The following is an 18,088-nucleotide window of genomic DNA, read 5'->3' as shown; positions in this document are numbered from 1 at the left end:
TTTGTTTTTTTTGTTTTTTTTTTTTTTGAGATGGAGTCTTGCCCTGTCACCCAGGCTGGTGTGCAGTGGCATGATCTCGGCTCACTACAACCTCCGCTTCCCGAATTCAAACGATCCTCCTGCCTCAGCCTCCCAAGTAGCTGGGATTACAGGTGCCTGCCACCATGCCTGGCTTTTTTTTTTTTTTTTTTTTTTTTTCCAGTATCTTTAGTAGAGACAGAGTTTCACCATGTTGGCCAGGCTGGTCTTGAACTCCTGACCTTGTTATCCACCCGCCTCAGCCTCCCAAAATTCTGGGATTACAGGCATGAGCCACCACACCTGGCCAAAAAAAAAAAAATGTTTTAACAGTAATATATATCTTTTTTTTTTGAGACAAAGTTTCACTCTTGTTGCCCAGGCTAAATAATGCAATGGCCTGATCTCTACTCACTGCAACCTCCGCCTCCTGGGTTCAAGTAATTCTGATGCCTCAGCCTCCCAAGTAGCTGGAATTACAGGTGCCCGCCCCCACACCCAGCTGATTGTTTGTATTTTTAGTAGAGATGGGGTTTCACCATGTTGGCCAGGTTGGTCTTGAATTCCTGACCTCAGGTGATCCACCCACCCTGGTCTCCCAAAGTCCTGGGATTACAGCAGTGAGTCACCCTACCCGACCCACTGTAGCTTTTTTAAATCTTATTAACAACTTTTTGGTATTTTTTTTTTTTTTTTTTTTTTTTTTTGGACAGTATTTCTCTGTTGCCCAGACTGGAGTGCAGTGGCAGGCTCTCCGCTCACTGCAACCTCCCCTCCCAGTTTCTAGTGATTCTCCTGTCTCAGCCTCCATAGTTTATATAGGCACGCACCACCATGCCCAGCTAATTTTTGTATTTTTTAGTAAAGATGGGGTTTCACTGTGTTGGCCAGGATGGTCTCGATCTCCTGTCCTCGAGATCCGCCTGCCTCAGGCTCCCAAAGTGCTGAGATTATAGGCGTGAGCCATCTGGCCTGGCCAGTAACTATCTTTTGAAGGAATAGACTGGGAGGCAGGTTTGCCCTAAGCACTTCCCAGCTTGACTTTTCCCTTTGGCTTAGTGATATTAGGGTCCCAAGATTTATTTTCCTTTCATGAGAATAATGCCTGTCCTTTTCCTTTCATTTTTCTGAATGTTCTTTTTCACTTCCTCATAAATCCGTGGATGCCAATCAGCTGACAATGGCAGCAGCCCTTTTATTTTTAGCCCTAATTCCTTTCCCCCAGGCATCAGTCACTTCTCCAGCAGGTCAGCTTCTCCAGCTGTGCTCTCTCTTCCTTCCACAGGGGCTTCTATGCAGAAGACGGCGTATGTGAACGCTGCAGCTCTCCTTGCAGAACGTGTGAAGGAAATGCCACCAACTGCCATTCTTGTGAAGGAGCCCTCGTCCTGCACCACGGAGTGTGCCAGGAAACCTGCCCGGAGAGGCACGTGGCTGTGGAGGGGGTGTGCAAGCACTGCCCAGAGATGTGTCAGGACTGCATCCATGAGAAAACATGCAAAGGTACCTAGGAGCTTTCCACGGGAGAGCGAGGCTCTGCTGAGCCACCCGGTGGGGCTGATTACCTGAGGGTGGATGGCAAAGAGCTGCGGGAACCATTCGCCCTACCTTTCCCAAAAGGTACGTCTCTGTGCCTGTCATCAGAGAAATTGAGGGTGAGATACACCCTTTTCATTATGGATGCTGCAAGCTAAGACAAGCAAGAGCCCCTTTCTGCATGATTTCTTACACACACACTCACATGTACACACAGCAGGTGTGCAAGTGCTATCCTAAGTGCTAGAGATACAGAGAAAAACTTAATGTTCCCTTTGTTTGTTTTTTGGGGTTTGAGATGGAGTTTCTCTCTTGTCGCCCAGGCTGGAGTGCAACAGTGAGATCTCGGCTCACCACAACCTCCGCCTCCCAGATTCAAGTGATTCTCCTGCCTCAGCCTCCTGAGTAGCTGGGATTACAGGTGCCCGCCACCATGCCCAGCTAATTTTGTATTTTCAGTGGAGATGGGGTTTCTCCATGTTGGTCAAGCTGGTCTCAAACTCCTTACCTCAGGTGATCCACCTGGCTCAACCTCCCAAAGTGCTGGAATTACAGGCATGAGCCACCGAGCCCAGCTGTTCCCATCTTTTTGAACATAAAATCTTACAGACTGCTAGTAAACCACAAAACACAGAAGCAGCTAGAAAACTGAAATTGTTTGGCCAGATGTGGTGGCTCATGCCTATAATCCCAGCACTTTGGAAGGCAGAGACAGGTGGATCACCTGAGGTCAGGAGTTCAAGCAGTCTAGCTAATGTGATGAAATCCCGTGTCTACTAAAAACAAATATACAGGGCATGGTGGTACATGCCTGTAGTCCCCACTACTCGGGAGGCTGAGGCCGAAGAATCACTTGAACCCGGAGACAGAGGTTACAGTGAGCCGAGGTTGCACCATTGTACTCCAGCCTGGTGTCAGAGCAAGACTCCCCAAAAAATAAAAAGAAAAAAATAAAAAATAAGCCGGGCGTGGTGGCGGCGCCTATAGTCCTAGCTACTCTGGCGGCTGAGGCAGGAGATTGCTGTCTAAAAAGAAGAAAACTACAATTGTTAAAAAGGGTAGGAAAAAAAAAAGTTTGGGCAGCTATGACTGAGATGGCCACCCTGGCTATGAACAAGTTTTGTTGTTTTTTTCCTCAGGAATTATCTCCCCAAAAAAGGTGTTCAATTTTCTCTCCAGAATAATAATACAGACTGATTTAACTGGTGCTGCCCTATCCAAAGTGTTCTCTTGGTGTGACCTCAAGTGTTTTCCAGGATTCCCTCCAAAGTAAGAAAATGAACACAAATAAACCCACAACGTATTCTTCACACTGATCAAACCTTTATTCCTTGTGGCACCTGAACAATGAATGAAAAGTTAACTAATCCAACCATTCCTGAACTGCTTTCTGTACTAAACACAGTGTGAAGTTCTCAATACAACTTTTACAATCTGTTCATGCTTTTCGGGTTTTTCAAACAATACCGCCAGCCTCTCAGCCATCCCTGTCTTTTGCAGCATTGCAATTTTTTGCACCTTCTAAGGGCAGACCACTTCAGTATGTAAGCCCAGCACCATCTAATATGGTCACAATGTTTAGCCTCCCCCTAGCAAGCCAGGGTTTGTGAAATAATCAAGTCTATACCCTGGCAGGTGGGGGAAGGGTAGGCATACTCTCAGGTCAAATCAACCAGAGTGCTGAGGGAGGAGCCAGCCCACTGCAGAAACAATGAATTCCTTTCCCCTGGCGATAACTTGCTGCTTCCTCCTTTCCGCAGAGTGCATGCCTGAGTTCTTCCTGCACAATGATGTGTGCCACCAGTCCTGTCCCCGTGGCTCCTATGCAGACTCACGCCACTGTGTCCCCTGCCATAAAGACTGCCTGGAGTGCAGTGGCCCCAACGCTGATGACTGCGAGCTCTGTCTTGAGAGTTCCTGGGTCCTCTACGATGGGCTGTGCTTGGAGGAGTGTCCAGCAGGAACCTATTATGAAAAAGAAACTAAGGAGTGCAGAGGTAAAGGCGTCTGGGATTCAAAATAGGCTCCAGGGTTTGCACAATTCCAGCCCAGGCCCAGCCCCAGAGCTGTCATCTCAATCTTTTTTTTTTTTTTTTTTGAGACAAGGTCTGCCGCTGCTGCCCAGGCTCGAGTTTAGTAGTACAAACATGGCTCACCGAAGCCTCCGTCTCTTGGGCTCAAGTGATCCTCCCACCTCAGTGTCCAGAGTTGCTGGGGATATAGAGATGAGGTCTCAGAATGTTGCCCAGGCTGGTCTTGAACTCCTGGCTTCATCAAGCAATCCTCTACGTCGGCCTTCCAAAGTGCTGGGATTACAGGTGTGAGCCACCGTGTCCAGCCCACCTCATCCTTTACCCCCTCACTCAAGGAGTCATATTTTGAATCGGTTGTAAATTTTCTTTTAAATGAATCGCTCATAAGCTTTGTACAGGTAACTTTTATTAGTGATAAATCACATGGACCGTCCTCACAACAGTGATTATGAACTGCTGATCAAAATAACATTCTCACATGAAGATTTACAGCAGAGAGGAGAAACCTTCAAAAGTCACCCAAGACTTTACTTGAAATGTTAAGCCATTAAAAGCTTATAGCACAAGCAAACTGTGCCACCATAAGGGACTTTCTTGGTGCCTCTTGTCTTTCTCCATGGTTTTTCTTTCGTTTGTTTTTTGTTTTTGAGACAGAGTCTCACTCTGTTGGCTAGAGTGCGGTGGCATGATCTCAGCTCACTACAACCTCCGCCTCCTGGGTTGAGGCAATTTTCCTGCCTCAGGAAAATTGAGTACTGGGACTATAGGCTTGTGCCACTGTGCCTGGCTAATTTCATATTCTTAGTAATGATGGGGTTTCACTATGTTGTCTAGGCTGGTCTCCAACTCCTGACCTCAAGTGATCCACCCACCTTAGCCTCCAAAAGTGCTGGGATTACAGGCATGAGCCACTGCACTTGGCCCATGTTTTTTGTTGTTTTTGAGATGGAGTCTCACTCTGTTGTCCAGGCTGGAGTGCAATGGTGCGATCTCAGCTCACTGCAGCCTCCACCTTCTGGGTTCAAGTGATTCTCCTGCCTCAGCCTCCTGAGTAGCTGGGACTACAGGCGTGCACCACCACACCCTGCTAATTTTTGTATTTTTAGTAGAGACAGGATTTCACCATGTTGGCCCAGCTGGTCTCGAACGCCTGACCTCAAGTAATCCGCCCTCCCCGGCCTCCCCCTTATGTTTTAACTCCGCATGAATCATTTGCCTCTTATTCATTATCGAGGGACAGAAAAATAAGTTATGCATTACTAGAATTCTCTAGCAAGTGAGAGAAATGTGTGGTCAGGGGGCTTTTCCAGAGCCCCAGGATCTACTCCGATGAGGCAGCCAGCAGCCCTTCACCCCTCCATGTCACCCCCAAGCAAACACAAGATGTGCAGAGGCAGTTCCTCTAACAACCGCGAGAGCCAGAGAGTGACCTTCCACTGAGAAACCCTAGGACACCCACGCCCTAGGACATACTCGGGGGAAGGTTTTTGGTAGGACGTGAAGATGTGTCTCAGTCCTGAGGGCTTTCTGCTCCAGCCTTGTGATTCAGATACGCCTTTTTGTGTGTTTTATATAAAGCATTATTTAGTGTTAATGTCCTACCTGCTCAGAGGTGAAAAAGCATGGACGTCACGGCTGTGCCCACATGCAGAAGAGGTGGGGGTTCGTGGGTCTGGGGATGGCTTCTGGGAGGTGAGGCACTCAGCCACAGGCCTTCGACGCCATCTTGCCTGCGTGAGGGCAGGAACTGGGGTTGAACTTCCGGCCTTTCTCTGATGTTCAATAATGAAAGTAATTTACCATACAGGGAGCTTTACAGGTCTCAGAGCATGTTTTCTTAATTTACCTGATTTAATTATCTTGAAAAAGGTGACTGGTTGCTCATTGAAATCACCTGGGCAGCTCTAAAAACCACAGATGCCTGCACCCAACATTTTAATTCCTCCTCCCACCCCCAGTAATCCTGATGCTTAGTGTGGGTTGAGAGCCATTGAGGAATATGGCAATTTTCTCCATTTTCCTGAGAAGGAAATAGATGCTTTAAGAAGATAAGCACCTGCTCAATGTGACTCTGCTAGTGAGGACAGAGTTGGAAACTCACTTGACATGTCTCCCTACAGTGCGATTGCACTTTGTACCAGACCAAAGGGGGGAAAAGGAATGTGATATTGGAAGAAACACAGAGACAACCTGACTTTCCAGAGAGATGACACAAAGAACCCGATCTGAAAAATTAAGATTTGGGGAGGTGTAGAAAAGCATTTAGAATGAAGAAATCTCAGCTGGGGACGGTGGCCACATCTGCAATCTCAACACTTTGGGAGGCCAAAGCTGGAGGATCATTTGAGACCAGAAATTTGAGACCAGCCTGGGTAACATAACAAGACCCTATTTCTTAAAAAACAATAATAATATAAAAATTAGCCAGATGTGGTGCTGTGCACCTGTGATCCCAGCTACTCAAGAGGCCGAGATGGGAGATCGTTTTAGCCTGCGAGGTCAATGCTTCAGTGAGCCATGATCACATCACTGCACTCTAGCCTGGGAAACAGAGCAAGACCCTAGAGCTAAATCAACCAACCAACCAACCAATCAATCAATCTCTAAGCAGGATCTTCTCTAAGAAACACAAGGACTTTAGATCCATTCTGATCACCCAGATTATCCCTTAATAGATAGCACAGACACCTCTAAAAGTCCCATACCTTTCCTGAGGCACTGGGGCAGAAGTAGCGAGGCAGTGGCTGAGGTCCTGGGTTCAACTCCTGATACTACTTAGCATAAGTGACTCAGCATCTCCAGCCCAATTTCCTGATTTAGATAAAATGAGAGGATAATATAAACAATAATAATACCATGCATCTGTTCACCCAGGGAAGGCTTACTGGGGGCCTGCTATGTGCTGTGTGCTCCTTCAGGCCTGGGGAACAGCAGGGAGTGAGACAGAGTCCCTGCCCTCATGGAAGTCACATTCTATTAGGGAAGACAGGCACTAAAGACCATAAGCCAAGAGCAAAAATAAGGCAGAGGGGCAGGACAGGAAGATAGGCAGAATGGAGATAAAACTTGAGATGTCTTAGAAGATTTCATTGAGAAAGGGAAGAAGCAAACACTGCATGCATCTGGGAGAATAGAATTCCAGGCAGAGAGAACAGCAACTACTAAAACCCAGAGATGGTCAGCCTGGTGCAGTGGCTCATGCCCGTAATCCCAGCCCTTTGGAAGGCCAAGGCAGGAAAATCACTTGAGGCCAGGGGTTCAAGACCAGCCTGGGCAGCAAAGTGATGCCCCATCTCTACTTTTTTTTTGGAGACAGGGTCTCACTCTGTCACCCAGGGTAGAGTACAGTGGTACGATCACAGCTCACTGCAGCCTTGACCTCCTGGGCTCAGGCGATCCTTCCACCTCAGCCTCCTGAGCAGCTGGGACTACAGGCGCACATCACTGTGCTAATTTTTGTGTTTTTTGTAGAGACTGTTTCACCATGTTGCTCAGGCTGCCCTCAAACTCCTGGGCTCAAGCAATCCACCCACCTTGGCCTCCTAAAGTGCTAGAATTTCAGGCGTAAGCCACTGCACCCGGCCCCCATCTCTATTTAAATAAATAAAAAGAAAAGAAAAAGAAAACCTAGAGGTGAAAGTGAATTGTTATTTTTCTTAGTTTAACAAATACTTATTGAGTCCTGTTATATGCCAGGCCCTTTCACAGGCTCTATGTATTCAAAAATAAATGCAAAAGGGACCTTTATTTGTCAACAGACAATTAAATACATTTCCAACAACTGCTGTGCTCATGATAAGCTCAAGGTATTCTGGAGGTGAGTGGAGGACCATAACAGGAGGTGTTCCGATGGTGGAAAAGGTGCTGTTACAGAATGGCTTGTTATTATTTTGTTGCAGTTTGGGTAATTATAGTGAGCCTTACTAATATTTCTGAGGTGGCTGTTGCAGGAAGGCACTCCCTGGATACCACAGAGAAAATAAAATAATTTTCTCTCATTTTGCAAAAGAACGGTCCACCCCAGAGTTCAAGGGCTGTACCCAACTCATGGCCCCACACCCTTGGCCCAGAGCTCTGGAAATCTCTGGAAGAAATGTGGAAGGACTGTGAACCTTCTTTCCAAGGGGAAGCCATTCCACCGAGGGCCACCCTGACCCTCACTCACTCTGTCTGCCACCCCTCCACGCCCGCAGATTGCCACAAATCCTGCTTGACCTGCTCATCATCTGGAACCTGCACCACCTGTCAGAAAGGCCTGATGAAGAACCCCCGTGGGAGCTGCGTGGCCAATGAGAAATGCAACCCCTACGAGTACTGGGATGAGGATGCTGCTAGGTGCAAGCTCTGCCACGCTAAGTGCCTCCACTGCACAGGGCCGGCGGAGGACCAGTGCCGCACGTGCCCCAGGGACAGCCTTCTTCTCAGTGAGTTACTTCTCCAAGGAGGGCTTTGTGTTTCCCTCCGTCTGGAAACTTCCTCGAACACTGCCTTGTCCAGTAGATACTGGCTTCTTTCTTTTTAATTTTTTGCTTTGTGTTTGGGAAATGATGCAAGAGTGAGAACCATACAAAGAACAGCGCACGGATGGGCTTCACCCAGTTTGCCCATTGCTCATCTTCTACCCCAATTGCTTTAGCGTTTGTTTGTGGCGCTCTCTCCCCTTCTCGCTCGTTCTCTCTATCACACTCTCTCACTCATGTATACATGTACATCATTCCCAATATTGTTTTTTTTGAAGCCATTTGTGGGCAAGTTACATATATCGTGGCCCCTTTCCTGTAAATATTTTAGTACCTATTTCCTCAGATTAGTGTTATTTTCTTACATAACCACAGGATAGTTATCAACTCTAGTAAATTTTCCATTCATACGATACTTTAATATACTATCCATATTAAAATTTTGTCAGTTCCCCTTTAGGGTTCAGTCTAGAGTCACTCGTTTCATTGCACTTCCACGTCCCCCATTTTTTTGTTGTTGTTGGTTTTTTTGGTTTTTTGGTTGTTTTGGTTTGTCTTGTTTTCTGAGGAGTCTCATTCTGTTGCTCAGGGTGGAGTGCAGTGGTATGATCTCGGTTCACTGCAACCTCTGCCTCCTGGGTTCAAGTGATTCTCATGCCTCAGTCTCCTGAGTATCTAGGACTGCAGGTAGGTACCACCACATCCGGCTAATTTTTTTTGTATTTTTGGTAGAGATGTGGCTTCACCATGTTGGCCAGGCTGGTCTTGAACTCCTGGCCTCAAGCCATCTGCCCTCCTCAGCCTCCAAAAGTGCTGGAATTACAGGTAAGAGCCACCATGCCCAGCCACTTTTTTGTTTAAGAGACAGGAGGCCAGGCGTGGTTCCCAGGCTGCTGGAGTACACTGGCATGATCATGGCTTACTGCAGCCTTGAACTCCTAGGCTTAAGAGATCCTCCTGCCTTAGCCTCCCAAGTAGATGGGATGGGATTACAGGCATGAGCCACCATGCCTAGCCCTTCCATGTCATGTCCAGCTAATTTCTTTTTCTTTTAGAGACAAGGGCCTCACTGTGTTCCTCAGGCTGGTCTCAAATTCCTGGGCTCAAGCTATTCTCCTGCCTCAACCTCCCAAAATGTTGGGATTACAGGCGTGAACCACTAAGCCAGGCCCTTCCATGTCCCTTTGGCCCCCTTTAATCTGAAATGTTTCCATGGGCTTTCTTTCTTTTTCACAATATCAATGCTTTAGACAAATACAGTCTTCATTTTTCCTTTTGGATGGGTGCGACGGTGCCGAGTGTGTGCTTGGTCAGCATACTTCACAGGGTTGTTGTGTCCTCCAAGAGTCACACCTGGAGGTGCATGATCTCGGTGATATTAATGTTGATCATCTGACCAAGATGTTCAGGTTCCCTACTGCATAATTACTACTTATTCCCTTGTAATTAATAAGTAGTCTGGGTGGGGTGCAGTGGCTCATGCCTATAATCCCAGCACTTTGGGAGGCCAAGGCAGGTGGATCACAAGGTCAGGAGTTCAAGACCAGACTGGCCAACATGGTGACACCCCCTCTCTACTAAAAAGTACAAAAATTAGCTGGGCATGGTGGCTTGTAATTCCAGCTACTTGGGAGGCTGAGATAGGAGAATTTTTTGAACCAGGACCTGGGAGGCAGAGGTTGCCATTGATCCAAGATCACGCCACTGCACTGCAGCCAGGGCTACACAGAGCGAGACTCCATCTCAAAAAAAAAAAAGTAGCCTGTGGGCTTACACTTTAAGAACATGTAGATATTCAGCTCCTCATCAAAATTTCCCCTCCATGTAGCGTGGTTGATTAAGAAATCTTCTTAAGTAAAATGTGGCACAGTTCAAGGTTGGCCATGTCCCTCAGATCAGGTTTGAAGGTTATTGCTAATATGAAGCAATGTCCTCAGGTTTCCAGGGGGACTGTGACTAGGCTTAAAACAAGCATGGGAGAAAGAAAATGAAATAAAACTAAACCAAAAAAGAATCCATAGGAGACAGAAGAAAGAGATGAATATGGTGAAGACCAGAAAGTATGAGCACTTTTCTCCCCTACCAGAAGCGTGAAACTCCAAATAGACATATGTGGTAGGCTGGGCGCAGTGGCTCACGCCTGTAATCCCAGCACTTTGGGAGGGCGAGGCAGGAGGATTGCTTGAGCCCAGGAGTTCAAGGTCAGTTTGGGCAACATAATGAGACTTCATCTCTACAAAAAAATAAAAAATTAATTAAAACTTTAAATTTTAAACTTTTAAACATTAAAAGAAATGTTTTAAAGACATGTGCAGCAAGCTTTTCTTCTTCATGTTGAGCAAGGACGCCATCCCCCTGCTAAGACACAGGGAGATCCGTTCTCAGTACCATTCCTGATCACTTCACAATAGAAAACACTCAGAGACCAATCTTCCCTCTCCAGCTGCCTTAGCTCCTGGTCCACAAATCTCTGTGACTCTCCTTCCCAGCAGTTGCTGCTTCTCAAAAGCATTCCCTCCAGCCACGTCTCCCATGTACTCTCACCCCCTGGGACCTTCTTTTCTACTTAGCTCCAATCTAGAGTACCACCAGTAATCATCTCAGATGCCTTCATACAGAGGGGAAGACATCTCGCTTCTACAAAGTGGTCTTCCCCTCAACAGAGGCTGTAGACTAGGCTAGAACTGAGGCTTCAGCGCTGGTGTAGGACACAGAGCTGTAGCCCCCTGGGGATGGGCCCAGATTTGCTCAGCCTGGCCTCCTCACATTCTCTCCACCCTGCGCCACACCACCACACCACCAGGGTCAGGCTATTTATAAACTAGATACTTTTTTGAACGTTGTGGTAGACTGGATAATGGCCACCCTGAAGATGTCACATCCTAATCCCCAGATCCTGTCAATGTATTAGTCTTCTTGGTAAAAGGGACTTTGGGGCTGTGATTTAATTAAGGATCTTGGCATAGAGAGATTATCCTGAATTATCCTTGTAGGCCCAATGCTATCACAAGGGTCTGATAAGAGAGATGCCAGGGGATTGGAGCCAGTAGTAGAAGGTGATGTGATCAGAAGCACAGGGACAGAGAGAAGATACTGCACTGCTGCCTTTGAAGACTGAAGAAGGGGCCATGAGCCAAGGCATGCAGGTGAACTCTAATAAGTGGAAAAGGAAGTGAAACAGATTCCCTCCTAGAGCCTGTAAAGTGAACAGAGCGCTGTGGGCCTGTTTGGACTTCTGACCTCCAGAACAGTAATAAATTGTTGTTTCATGCCCCCAAGGTGGAGATACTTTGTAAGAACAGCAATAAGAGACTAATACAGAGGTGTTTTTCCTTTAGGAAACTGGGGCTTCCCCCTAGTTAACCGGATACATGAGCTGCACAATGAGCCGTTGCCAACATCCACAGTCGCTGGACTGTAGTTTCTGTTCTACCCACCACGGCTAATCCACTGTGACCTCTGTTTTCCTTGTATTCCTCATGGCCTTAGGGCAGTTCTGTTTCTGGGACACTCATCTTAGTTCCCAAGCATATCCATCAACTCACAGGGACATTGTCCCATTCCTCCTGGAGCCCTTTCCTCCCTCCCACCATGGCACACAGGAGGGAGAACATAGGGGAGACTTGTGTCATGCCTGATGTCCAGAAAGATTTTTTTCCTCCCATGACAGACACAACCTGTGTGAAGGACTGCCCAGAGGGCTACTATGCCGATGAGGACAGCCACCGGTGTGCCCGCTGCCACAGCTCTTGCAGGACGTGTGACGGGAGACACAGCAGGCAGTGCCGCTCCTGCCGCCCGGGCTGGTTTCAGCTGGGAAGAGAGTGCCTGCTCCAGTGCAGGGAAGGGTAAGTGCTTGATACATTTTCCCCTGTGTAATTCCACAGCCATGCCGGATATCAACCCATTTTACAAATGAGGAAACTAAGATTCAGAACACTTAAAAAACCAGGCTGAAGTTTCAGTGCTAGTAAGGAGCAAAGATGAACCAATTCACCATAACGGAAGAGAAACAGGAGAGGCAGAGTGACCCAATGAGTTAACACAAAGGGTCAGATTGTCCGGCCAGAGTCACATGAGCTATTGATCTTCCTCAGCAACAGTCCTCACTGATCATTCAAAGCATATTGGCAGCTGGGCACTGTGGCTCATGCCTGTAATCCCACCTATGTGGGAAGTTGAGGCTGGAGGATCACTTAAGGCAAGGAGTTTGAACCAGTCTGGGCTACATAGTGAGACCCCATCTGTAAAATATTAAGATAAGATTAGCTGAGCATGGAGACATGAGGCTACAGTCTGAGCTTCTATGGGAGCTGAGGTTGGGGATGATGGTCACTTGAACCCAGGAGTTGGAGGCTGCAGTAAGCTATGATTGCACCACTGCACTCCAGCCTCAGTGACAGAGCAAGACCTTGTTTCTAAAAATTAAAACAATTTGGGAAAGGGTCTCAGCAATCACAAGGCAGAGGCAAAGCATCCTTTCCTCAGAGAAGCCCAAGACCATTAATGGAGGTTCTTCTTCTTCAGCTTCGGGATTTATTCTGATTCACATTTAAAATTCAGGATCTCACATTCTCCCAGTCTGCTTATGAGAGGAGAGCAGTGCATGTGAAACACTGATTTACAAAGGAACCATTTCCATTAACATCTCCACTTATTCCCCATTAATTCCCCGACCTGTCATGCCGTCCATAAATCCACAAATTACAGGTTTTGTTATCATTAACAACCTAGACACACACTTGATGTATCCCTCTAAAAGCATTTCACAGATAAGGACTCTATTATTTTTCTGCTAGGAAAAACTGTGTTATCAGAAGGTCCGATTGCCAGCATATTTGGAAGAGGGTTTGACCCAGTCATCCTGTTTTTCCCCCCTGGGCATTCCCATAAAAGATTGATGATAGGCCTTTTGCTGATTCTTTCTGCCCAATATAATAACCTAGGGCACTGGGAGTTTCCAGACCCAAATCGAGGGCTGTAACCTTAGACCCTCCTCAAATACTTTCACCCAAATAGACACATCTCTTCAGTCCTATAGCAGTTACTGCTTGTTTTATTCATTTTAGTGCTATATGCTGCCTTGCATTTCGATGGATCTCATTCATTCACTTATTTATGTAATACGTTTCATGACGAGCACTTTGTATGTATGAATAAGATGGGTAAGACAAACACCGACTGTTAGTTTGTTTTCGCACTGCTGATAAAGCCATACCCAAGACTGGGCAATTTACAAATGAAAGAGGTTTAATTCGATTTACAGTCCCACGCAGATGGGAAGGCCTCACAATCATGGTGGACGGCAAATAGGAGCAAATCACATCTTATGTGGGTAGTGGCAGGCAAAGAGAGAGAATGAGAATCAAGCGAAACGGGCTTCTCTTTATCAAACCATCAGATCTCGTAAGACTTATTCATACCACAAAAACAGCATAGGGGAAGCTGCCCCCACAATCTAACCATCTCCCACCAGGTCCCTCCCACAACACATGGGAATTTTGGGAGTACAATTCAAGATGAGATTTGGGTGGGACACAGAGCCAAACCATATCACTGAGCTTTTAGAGTTTATTTTTATTTCTATATGACTGTTACCCCAAAAATTATAAACTCCTGGAAGAAAAACACCTCTTCTGTCTTACATTTGATTCTACAACACTCAGCACAGAGCCACAATTAGCAGCTCTTGAAAAACACCAGCCAGGCTGGGCACGGTGGCTCACGCCTGTAATCCCAGCACTTTGGGAGGCCAAAGAGGGTGGATCACAAGGTCAGGAGTTCGAGACCACCCTGGCCAACAGGGTAAAACCCTGTCTCTACTAAAAATACAAAAATCAGCGTGGCATGGTATCACATACCTGTAATCTTAGGTACTTGGGAGGCTGAGGCAGGAGAATTGCTTGAACCCAGGAGGCAGAGGTTGCAGTGAGCCAAGATCACACCACTGCACTCCAGCCTGGGTGACAGAGCAAGACTGTATCTCAGAAAAGAGGAAAAACACCAGCCATATAGATCAAGGAAGAAAGGGCCCTGCCAGACAAGAACAGGGATGGATGGCTGGGCACAGTGACTCATGCCTGTAATTCCAGCACTTTCGGAGACCGAGGCAGGCAGATCACTCAAGGCCAGAAGTTCAAGACCAGCCTGGCCAACATGATGTAACTCTGTCTTTATTAACAATACAAAAATTAGCAGGGTCTGTTAGCAGGTGCCTGTGTCCCCAGCTACTCTGGAGGCTGAGGCATAAGAGTTGCTTGAACCTGGGAGGCGGGTTTCAGTGAGCCAAGATCACACCACTGCACTCCAGCCTGGGCAACAGAACAAGACCCTGTCTCAAAAAAAAAAACAACAAAAACAAAAAATAGAACAGGGTTAAAGCTACCTGGCTTAGCCCTTCTGTATCACCGTTATAAGTGTATAAAAAGATCTGGATCCCATCTTCCTCAAATCAAGCCAGTAAATACTCTCAAGCACAAAAAGGGTGCTTGATTGTCTCGTGATCTAAATTGAATGCAGACCATGGAATTAAGAAGACAATTGTTCCACAGTATGTGAAGTTACCCAGGACTGGTGGGGAGAGGCACAGGTTGTCTTAAATCTCTTTAATAAAGAAGAAATGGAATATTCATGAGGTGTAAGAGGAGAACTCTTCCTTTTATAAAATCAGCATTCCACATGCTTGACATAAGCGTCTTATGTTAAACCTCTGCCTTGGAAAAGTAGGCATATACCTGTCTGCACCCTATCCCAACCCACATAATTATTTTGGTGTTTAACTCAGAGACGTTTCTTTGAAGCCTGGGTTATTGCTTGTGCTTATGCACGAGATGCTTTTCAAGGCTGGGAGGCTCAAGAGATGAGTCCTCAGAGCAAGCAGTGGTATTGTACTCTTTTAATCTGATCCAATAAACTCTTCATTGTCTCTTTCAGCATTACTCCTTGATAACTTTAAAACCCTAGTTGGAATTGATAAGCTTTCTTTTCCAGAGTTCCTACTGATGCTTTTCATCTTTATAACAATCTATAATAAAAACATTAGGTTAAAAATTTTTTGGGATGCTGCTTAAGAGTTACAAAGTATTTCCACTCACAATGTGTCTTTACATTATGATTTGATTCTGCAACAATCTCATGAGGTTGATATGAGTTCTCTTCATTTTACAGATGAAGGAACTGAGGCCCAGAGGGGTAAGTGACTTGCCCGAAGTCACGTAGCTACTAATACATGGCAGAGCCAGGAGTAAAAATTTGATCTTCTGACTCTAATCCCGTGTATCCCCTCTGCTCTGCGTAGATTTCACTTTTCCCTGATGGTTTTTTGAGTCTTATGTGGTCTTTGTCAACTATTCAGTTCATCATTGCCTTGTCTCTCAGATACCTCAGTCCAGATTGACACGTGGTAGTCATTGTTCTTCACATAACTGCAGACAGTGAAGCAAGTCTCAAGTTACCACAAACTGGGCCACTGAGGTACAAGTGTACTCACTCAGATCAGTGACAGGTGGCTAAATAGAGGAAGGCTCACCATAACCTAGGCATGGTATAAGTTTTCAGCAAGTTCATGGAGCTGAATTAGTCTACCAAAAAATCCTACTGGGGCCTGTAGCTTTGCACCAGAGAAACCAAAGATGAACCTTTAGGTTTCTAGGATAGGTTTAGTGTGCTGATGTCTAGAGATACAGAGATGAATCAGATGACCTTTAGAAGTTCATCCTTAGCAAGAATTTCTTTACCTTCTTTTAACCTCCCAAAGTGCTGGGATTACAGGTTTGAGCCACTGCACCTGGCCTGGATGGATGTTTTAAATGTATCTCTGAATGGCCAGGCCATGATAGTGAGGTACCCATCTCTATTAAAAAAAAAAAAATCCTATTAACCACAACTTAAAGCATGAATTTGGAGAGGCACCTGGAACAAAAAGGCAATGGTAGCTAGTAACGATGTAGGTGTTACGAGGTGTGATAAGCAGTGGGTCTTTTCATATGTGTTACCCAATTTAATTTTCACAAATAATAGCGGAGGGATTGGCCCATTTACAGGTAAGAACACTGGGAATTGTTGGATTCATTAGTGGCATTAGCGGTGATCTAATGAGTCAGGTAAAGAGGCGAAAGTCACCCAGCTTTTAAATGAAACCTGACTACCATGTTTTCCACCACAACCAATTTAGGAGCAAAGCTTCGTATTCCATCTTTTCTTCTCCCTTGGTTTCAGATATTACGCAGAAAACTCCACCGGCCGGTGTGAGAGGTGCAACAGGAGCTGCAAGACGTGCCAGGGCCCACAGCCCACAGACTGCCTGTCTTGCGATACATTTTTCTTTCTACTTCGCTCCAAAGGAGAATGTCATCGCACCTGCCCAGACCATTATTATGCCGAGCAAAGGACACAGACCTGTGAGAGATGCCATCCGACTTGTGATCAATGCAAAGGTGAGAGTCTGTCATTTTGCACATGGTGTAGAAAAATGAAAAGGTTTTCTTTCTTCTTTGCCCCTTTCTCTCTTCTCACCACCTGGAGGTTCCTCTTGCCTTCTCACCTCATGTGTCATCCTCTCCAGCATCAGTGCCCTCTGTTTGCTCTTAACTTCCGCATCTTCCCTCTAACCTGAGCTGCTCCTGCCCATCCCCCATCCTTCAAGGCCCTTCAAGGAGACAGGCATCATCTCCTTGAGGAAGTATTGTTCGCCTACTCATTATTTTTCTACTCTACCTGTTGAATCACTGGAGGAAACCTGTTTATTTTCATTACTTTCACTATTCCCTGAGACTTCTGCCTCAAACTCTCCCAAGCTCCATGCCTCTTTTACAGAAGCCTAGTTGCCTGTCCCAGAGATCCTTAGGGCTCACCATCTACCCACGAGCCTGGGCCAATACTGTGAAGTTCTCCTCGACTCTTCTCCTTCCCTTGTCGCCCGCCCAACCCACCCACCTCCAACAAAGCGAAACTTCAAGGTCTGTTGATTCTCTTTCCCAAATAGTTATCTAATGACATCTTCTTCCATTCTCACTACCCTCATTTTCCATTCTCAGTATTTAGTATCACACCTTTTGAAGCAGCTGCTGGTAACCACGTCTGAATCTTGCCCCCACACCAGGTCATCTGGTACACTAATGCCAGAATGATTGTCCTAAAATTCAAATTTCTCATTTTTCTTTACATCTTTCCATAAATGTGATTGCCATGAATGCTTCTCAGTATTTAAGAAAGAAGTATGTCTACATTTTGTTAAAACTTTCTAGAAAAATGTATTAGCTGGTAGGTTACATTCCTGTTCTTTTCAAAATTGTCTTGGCTATTTTTAGTTCTTTTATGTAAATATGTAATCAGTCAAGTTTCATTTTTAAAAAATCTTTCATTTTTAAAATGTATTTGGATATTGAGTGGCATTGCATTGAATTTATTTTGGAGAAAAACCCATCTTTATAATCCTGAGTTATCATATTTCTGAATATGGTATATCTCTCCATTCTATGCATTTACTTATTACCCTACAATAAGCTTTTAATAAGTGTTTTCTTTCTTTTTTTTTTTTTGAGATGGAGTCTTGCTCTGTCACTCAGGCTGGAGTGCAGTGGTGCAATCTGGGCTCACTGCAACCTCTACCTCCTGGTTTTAAGTGATTATCCTGCCTCAGCCTCCTGAGTAGCTAGGCTTATAGGTGTGCACCACCACACCTGGAAAATTTTTGTATTTTTAGTAGAGATGGGGTTTTACCATGTTGGTCAGGCTGGTCTCAAACTCCTGACCTCATAATCTACCCACCACGGCCTCCCTAAGTACTGGGATTTACAAATGTGAGCCAACGCTCAGGCCGGTAAGTGTTCTTATATTTAAAAGGTAATTAAGATTTTCCCATCAATCTCTTTAACATAAGTCTTAAGGACTCTTCTTCCATGTATTCTAGAAGCTGGAACCACCTGGAACTACCCAGAACCACTCAGAAGCCACAAAATATGCCATGCTCTTTCATGCCTCTATTGACTTTGTTTCATCTTCCTGAAAAACAATGCTCTAGGGAACTCTCAACTTAAAGAT

General features: G+C 45.7%; 1 protein-coding gene across 2 annotated transcripts in view; it reads left to right on the top strand.

Moving 5' to 3' along the window:
- PCSK5 (proprotein convertase subtilisin/kexin type 5) overlaps nt 1-18,088 on the top strand; it is a 463,699-nt gene that overhangs the window by 428,072 nt on the left and 17,539 nt on the right. For both annotated transcript variants that reach the window (XM_032290888.1, XM_032290887.1), the window contains 5 exons: nt 1,304-1,521; nt 3,315-3,551; nt 7,781-8,011; nt 11,718-11,895; nt 16,265-16,482. In XM_032290888.1, coding sequence (XP_032146779.1) covers nt 1,304-1,521; nt 3,315-3,551; nt 7,781-8,011; nt 11,718-11,895; nt 16,265-16,482 — 1,082 coding nt within the window. The remainder of the gene's footprint in view (nt 1-1,303; nt 1,522-3,314; nt 3,552-7,780; nt 8,012-11,717; nt 11,896-16,264; nt 16,483-18,088) is intronic.

This window comes from Sapajus apella, unplaced genomic scaffold, assembly GCF_009761245.1.
Source record: "Sapajus apella isolate SASKATOON/1434 unplaced genomic scaffold, GSC_monkey_1.0 scaffold24, whole genome shotgun sequence".
Taxonomy (NCBI): Eukaryota; Metazoa; Chordata; class Mammalia; order Primates; family Cebidae; genus Sapajus; species Sapajus apella.
The sequence above is the reverse complement of the archived record's forward strand: the minus strand, read 5'-3'. Positions and strand labels throughout refer to the sequence as shown.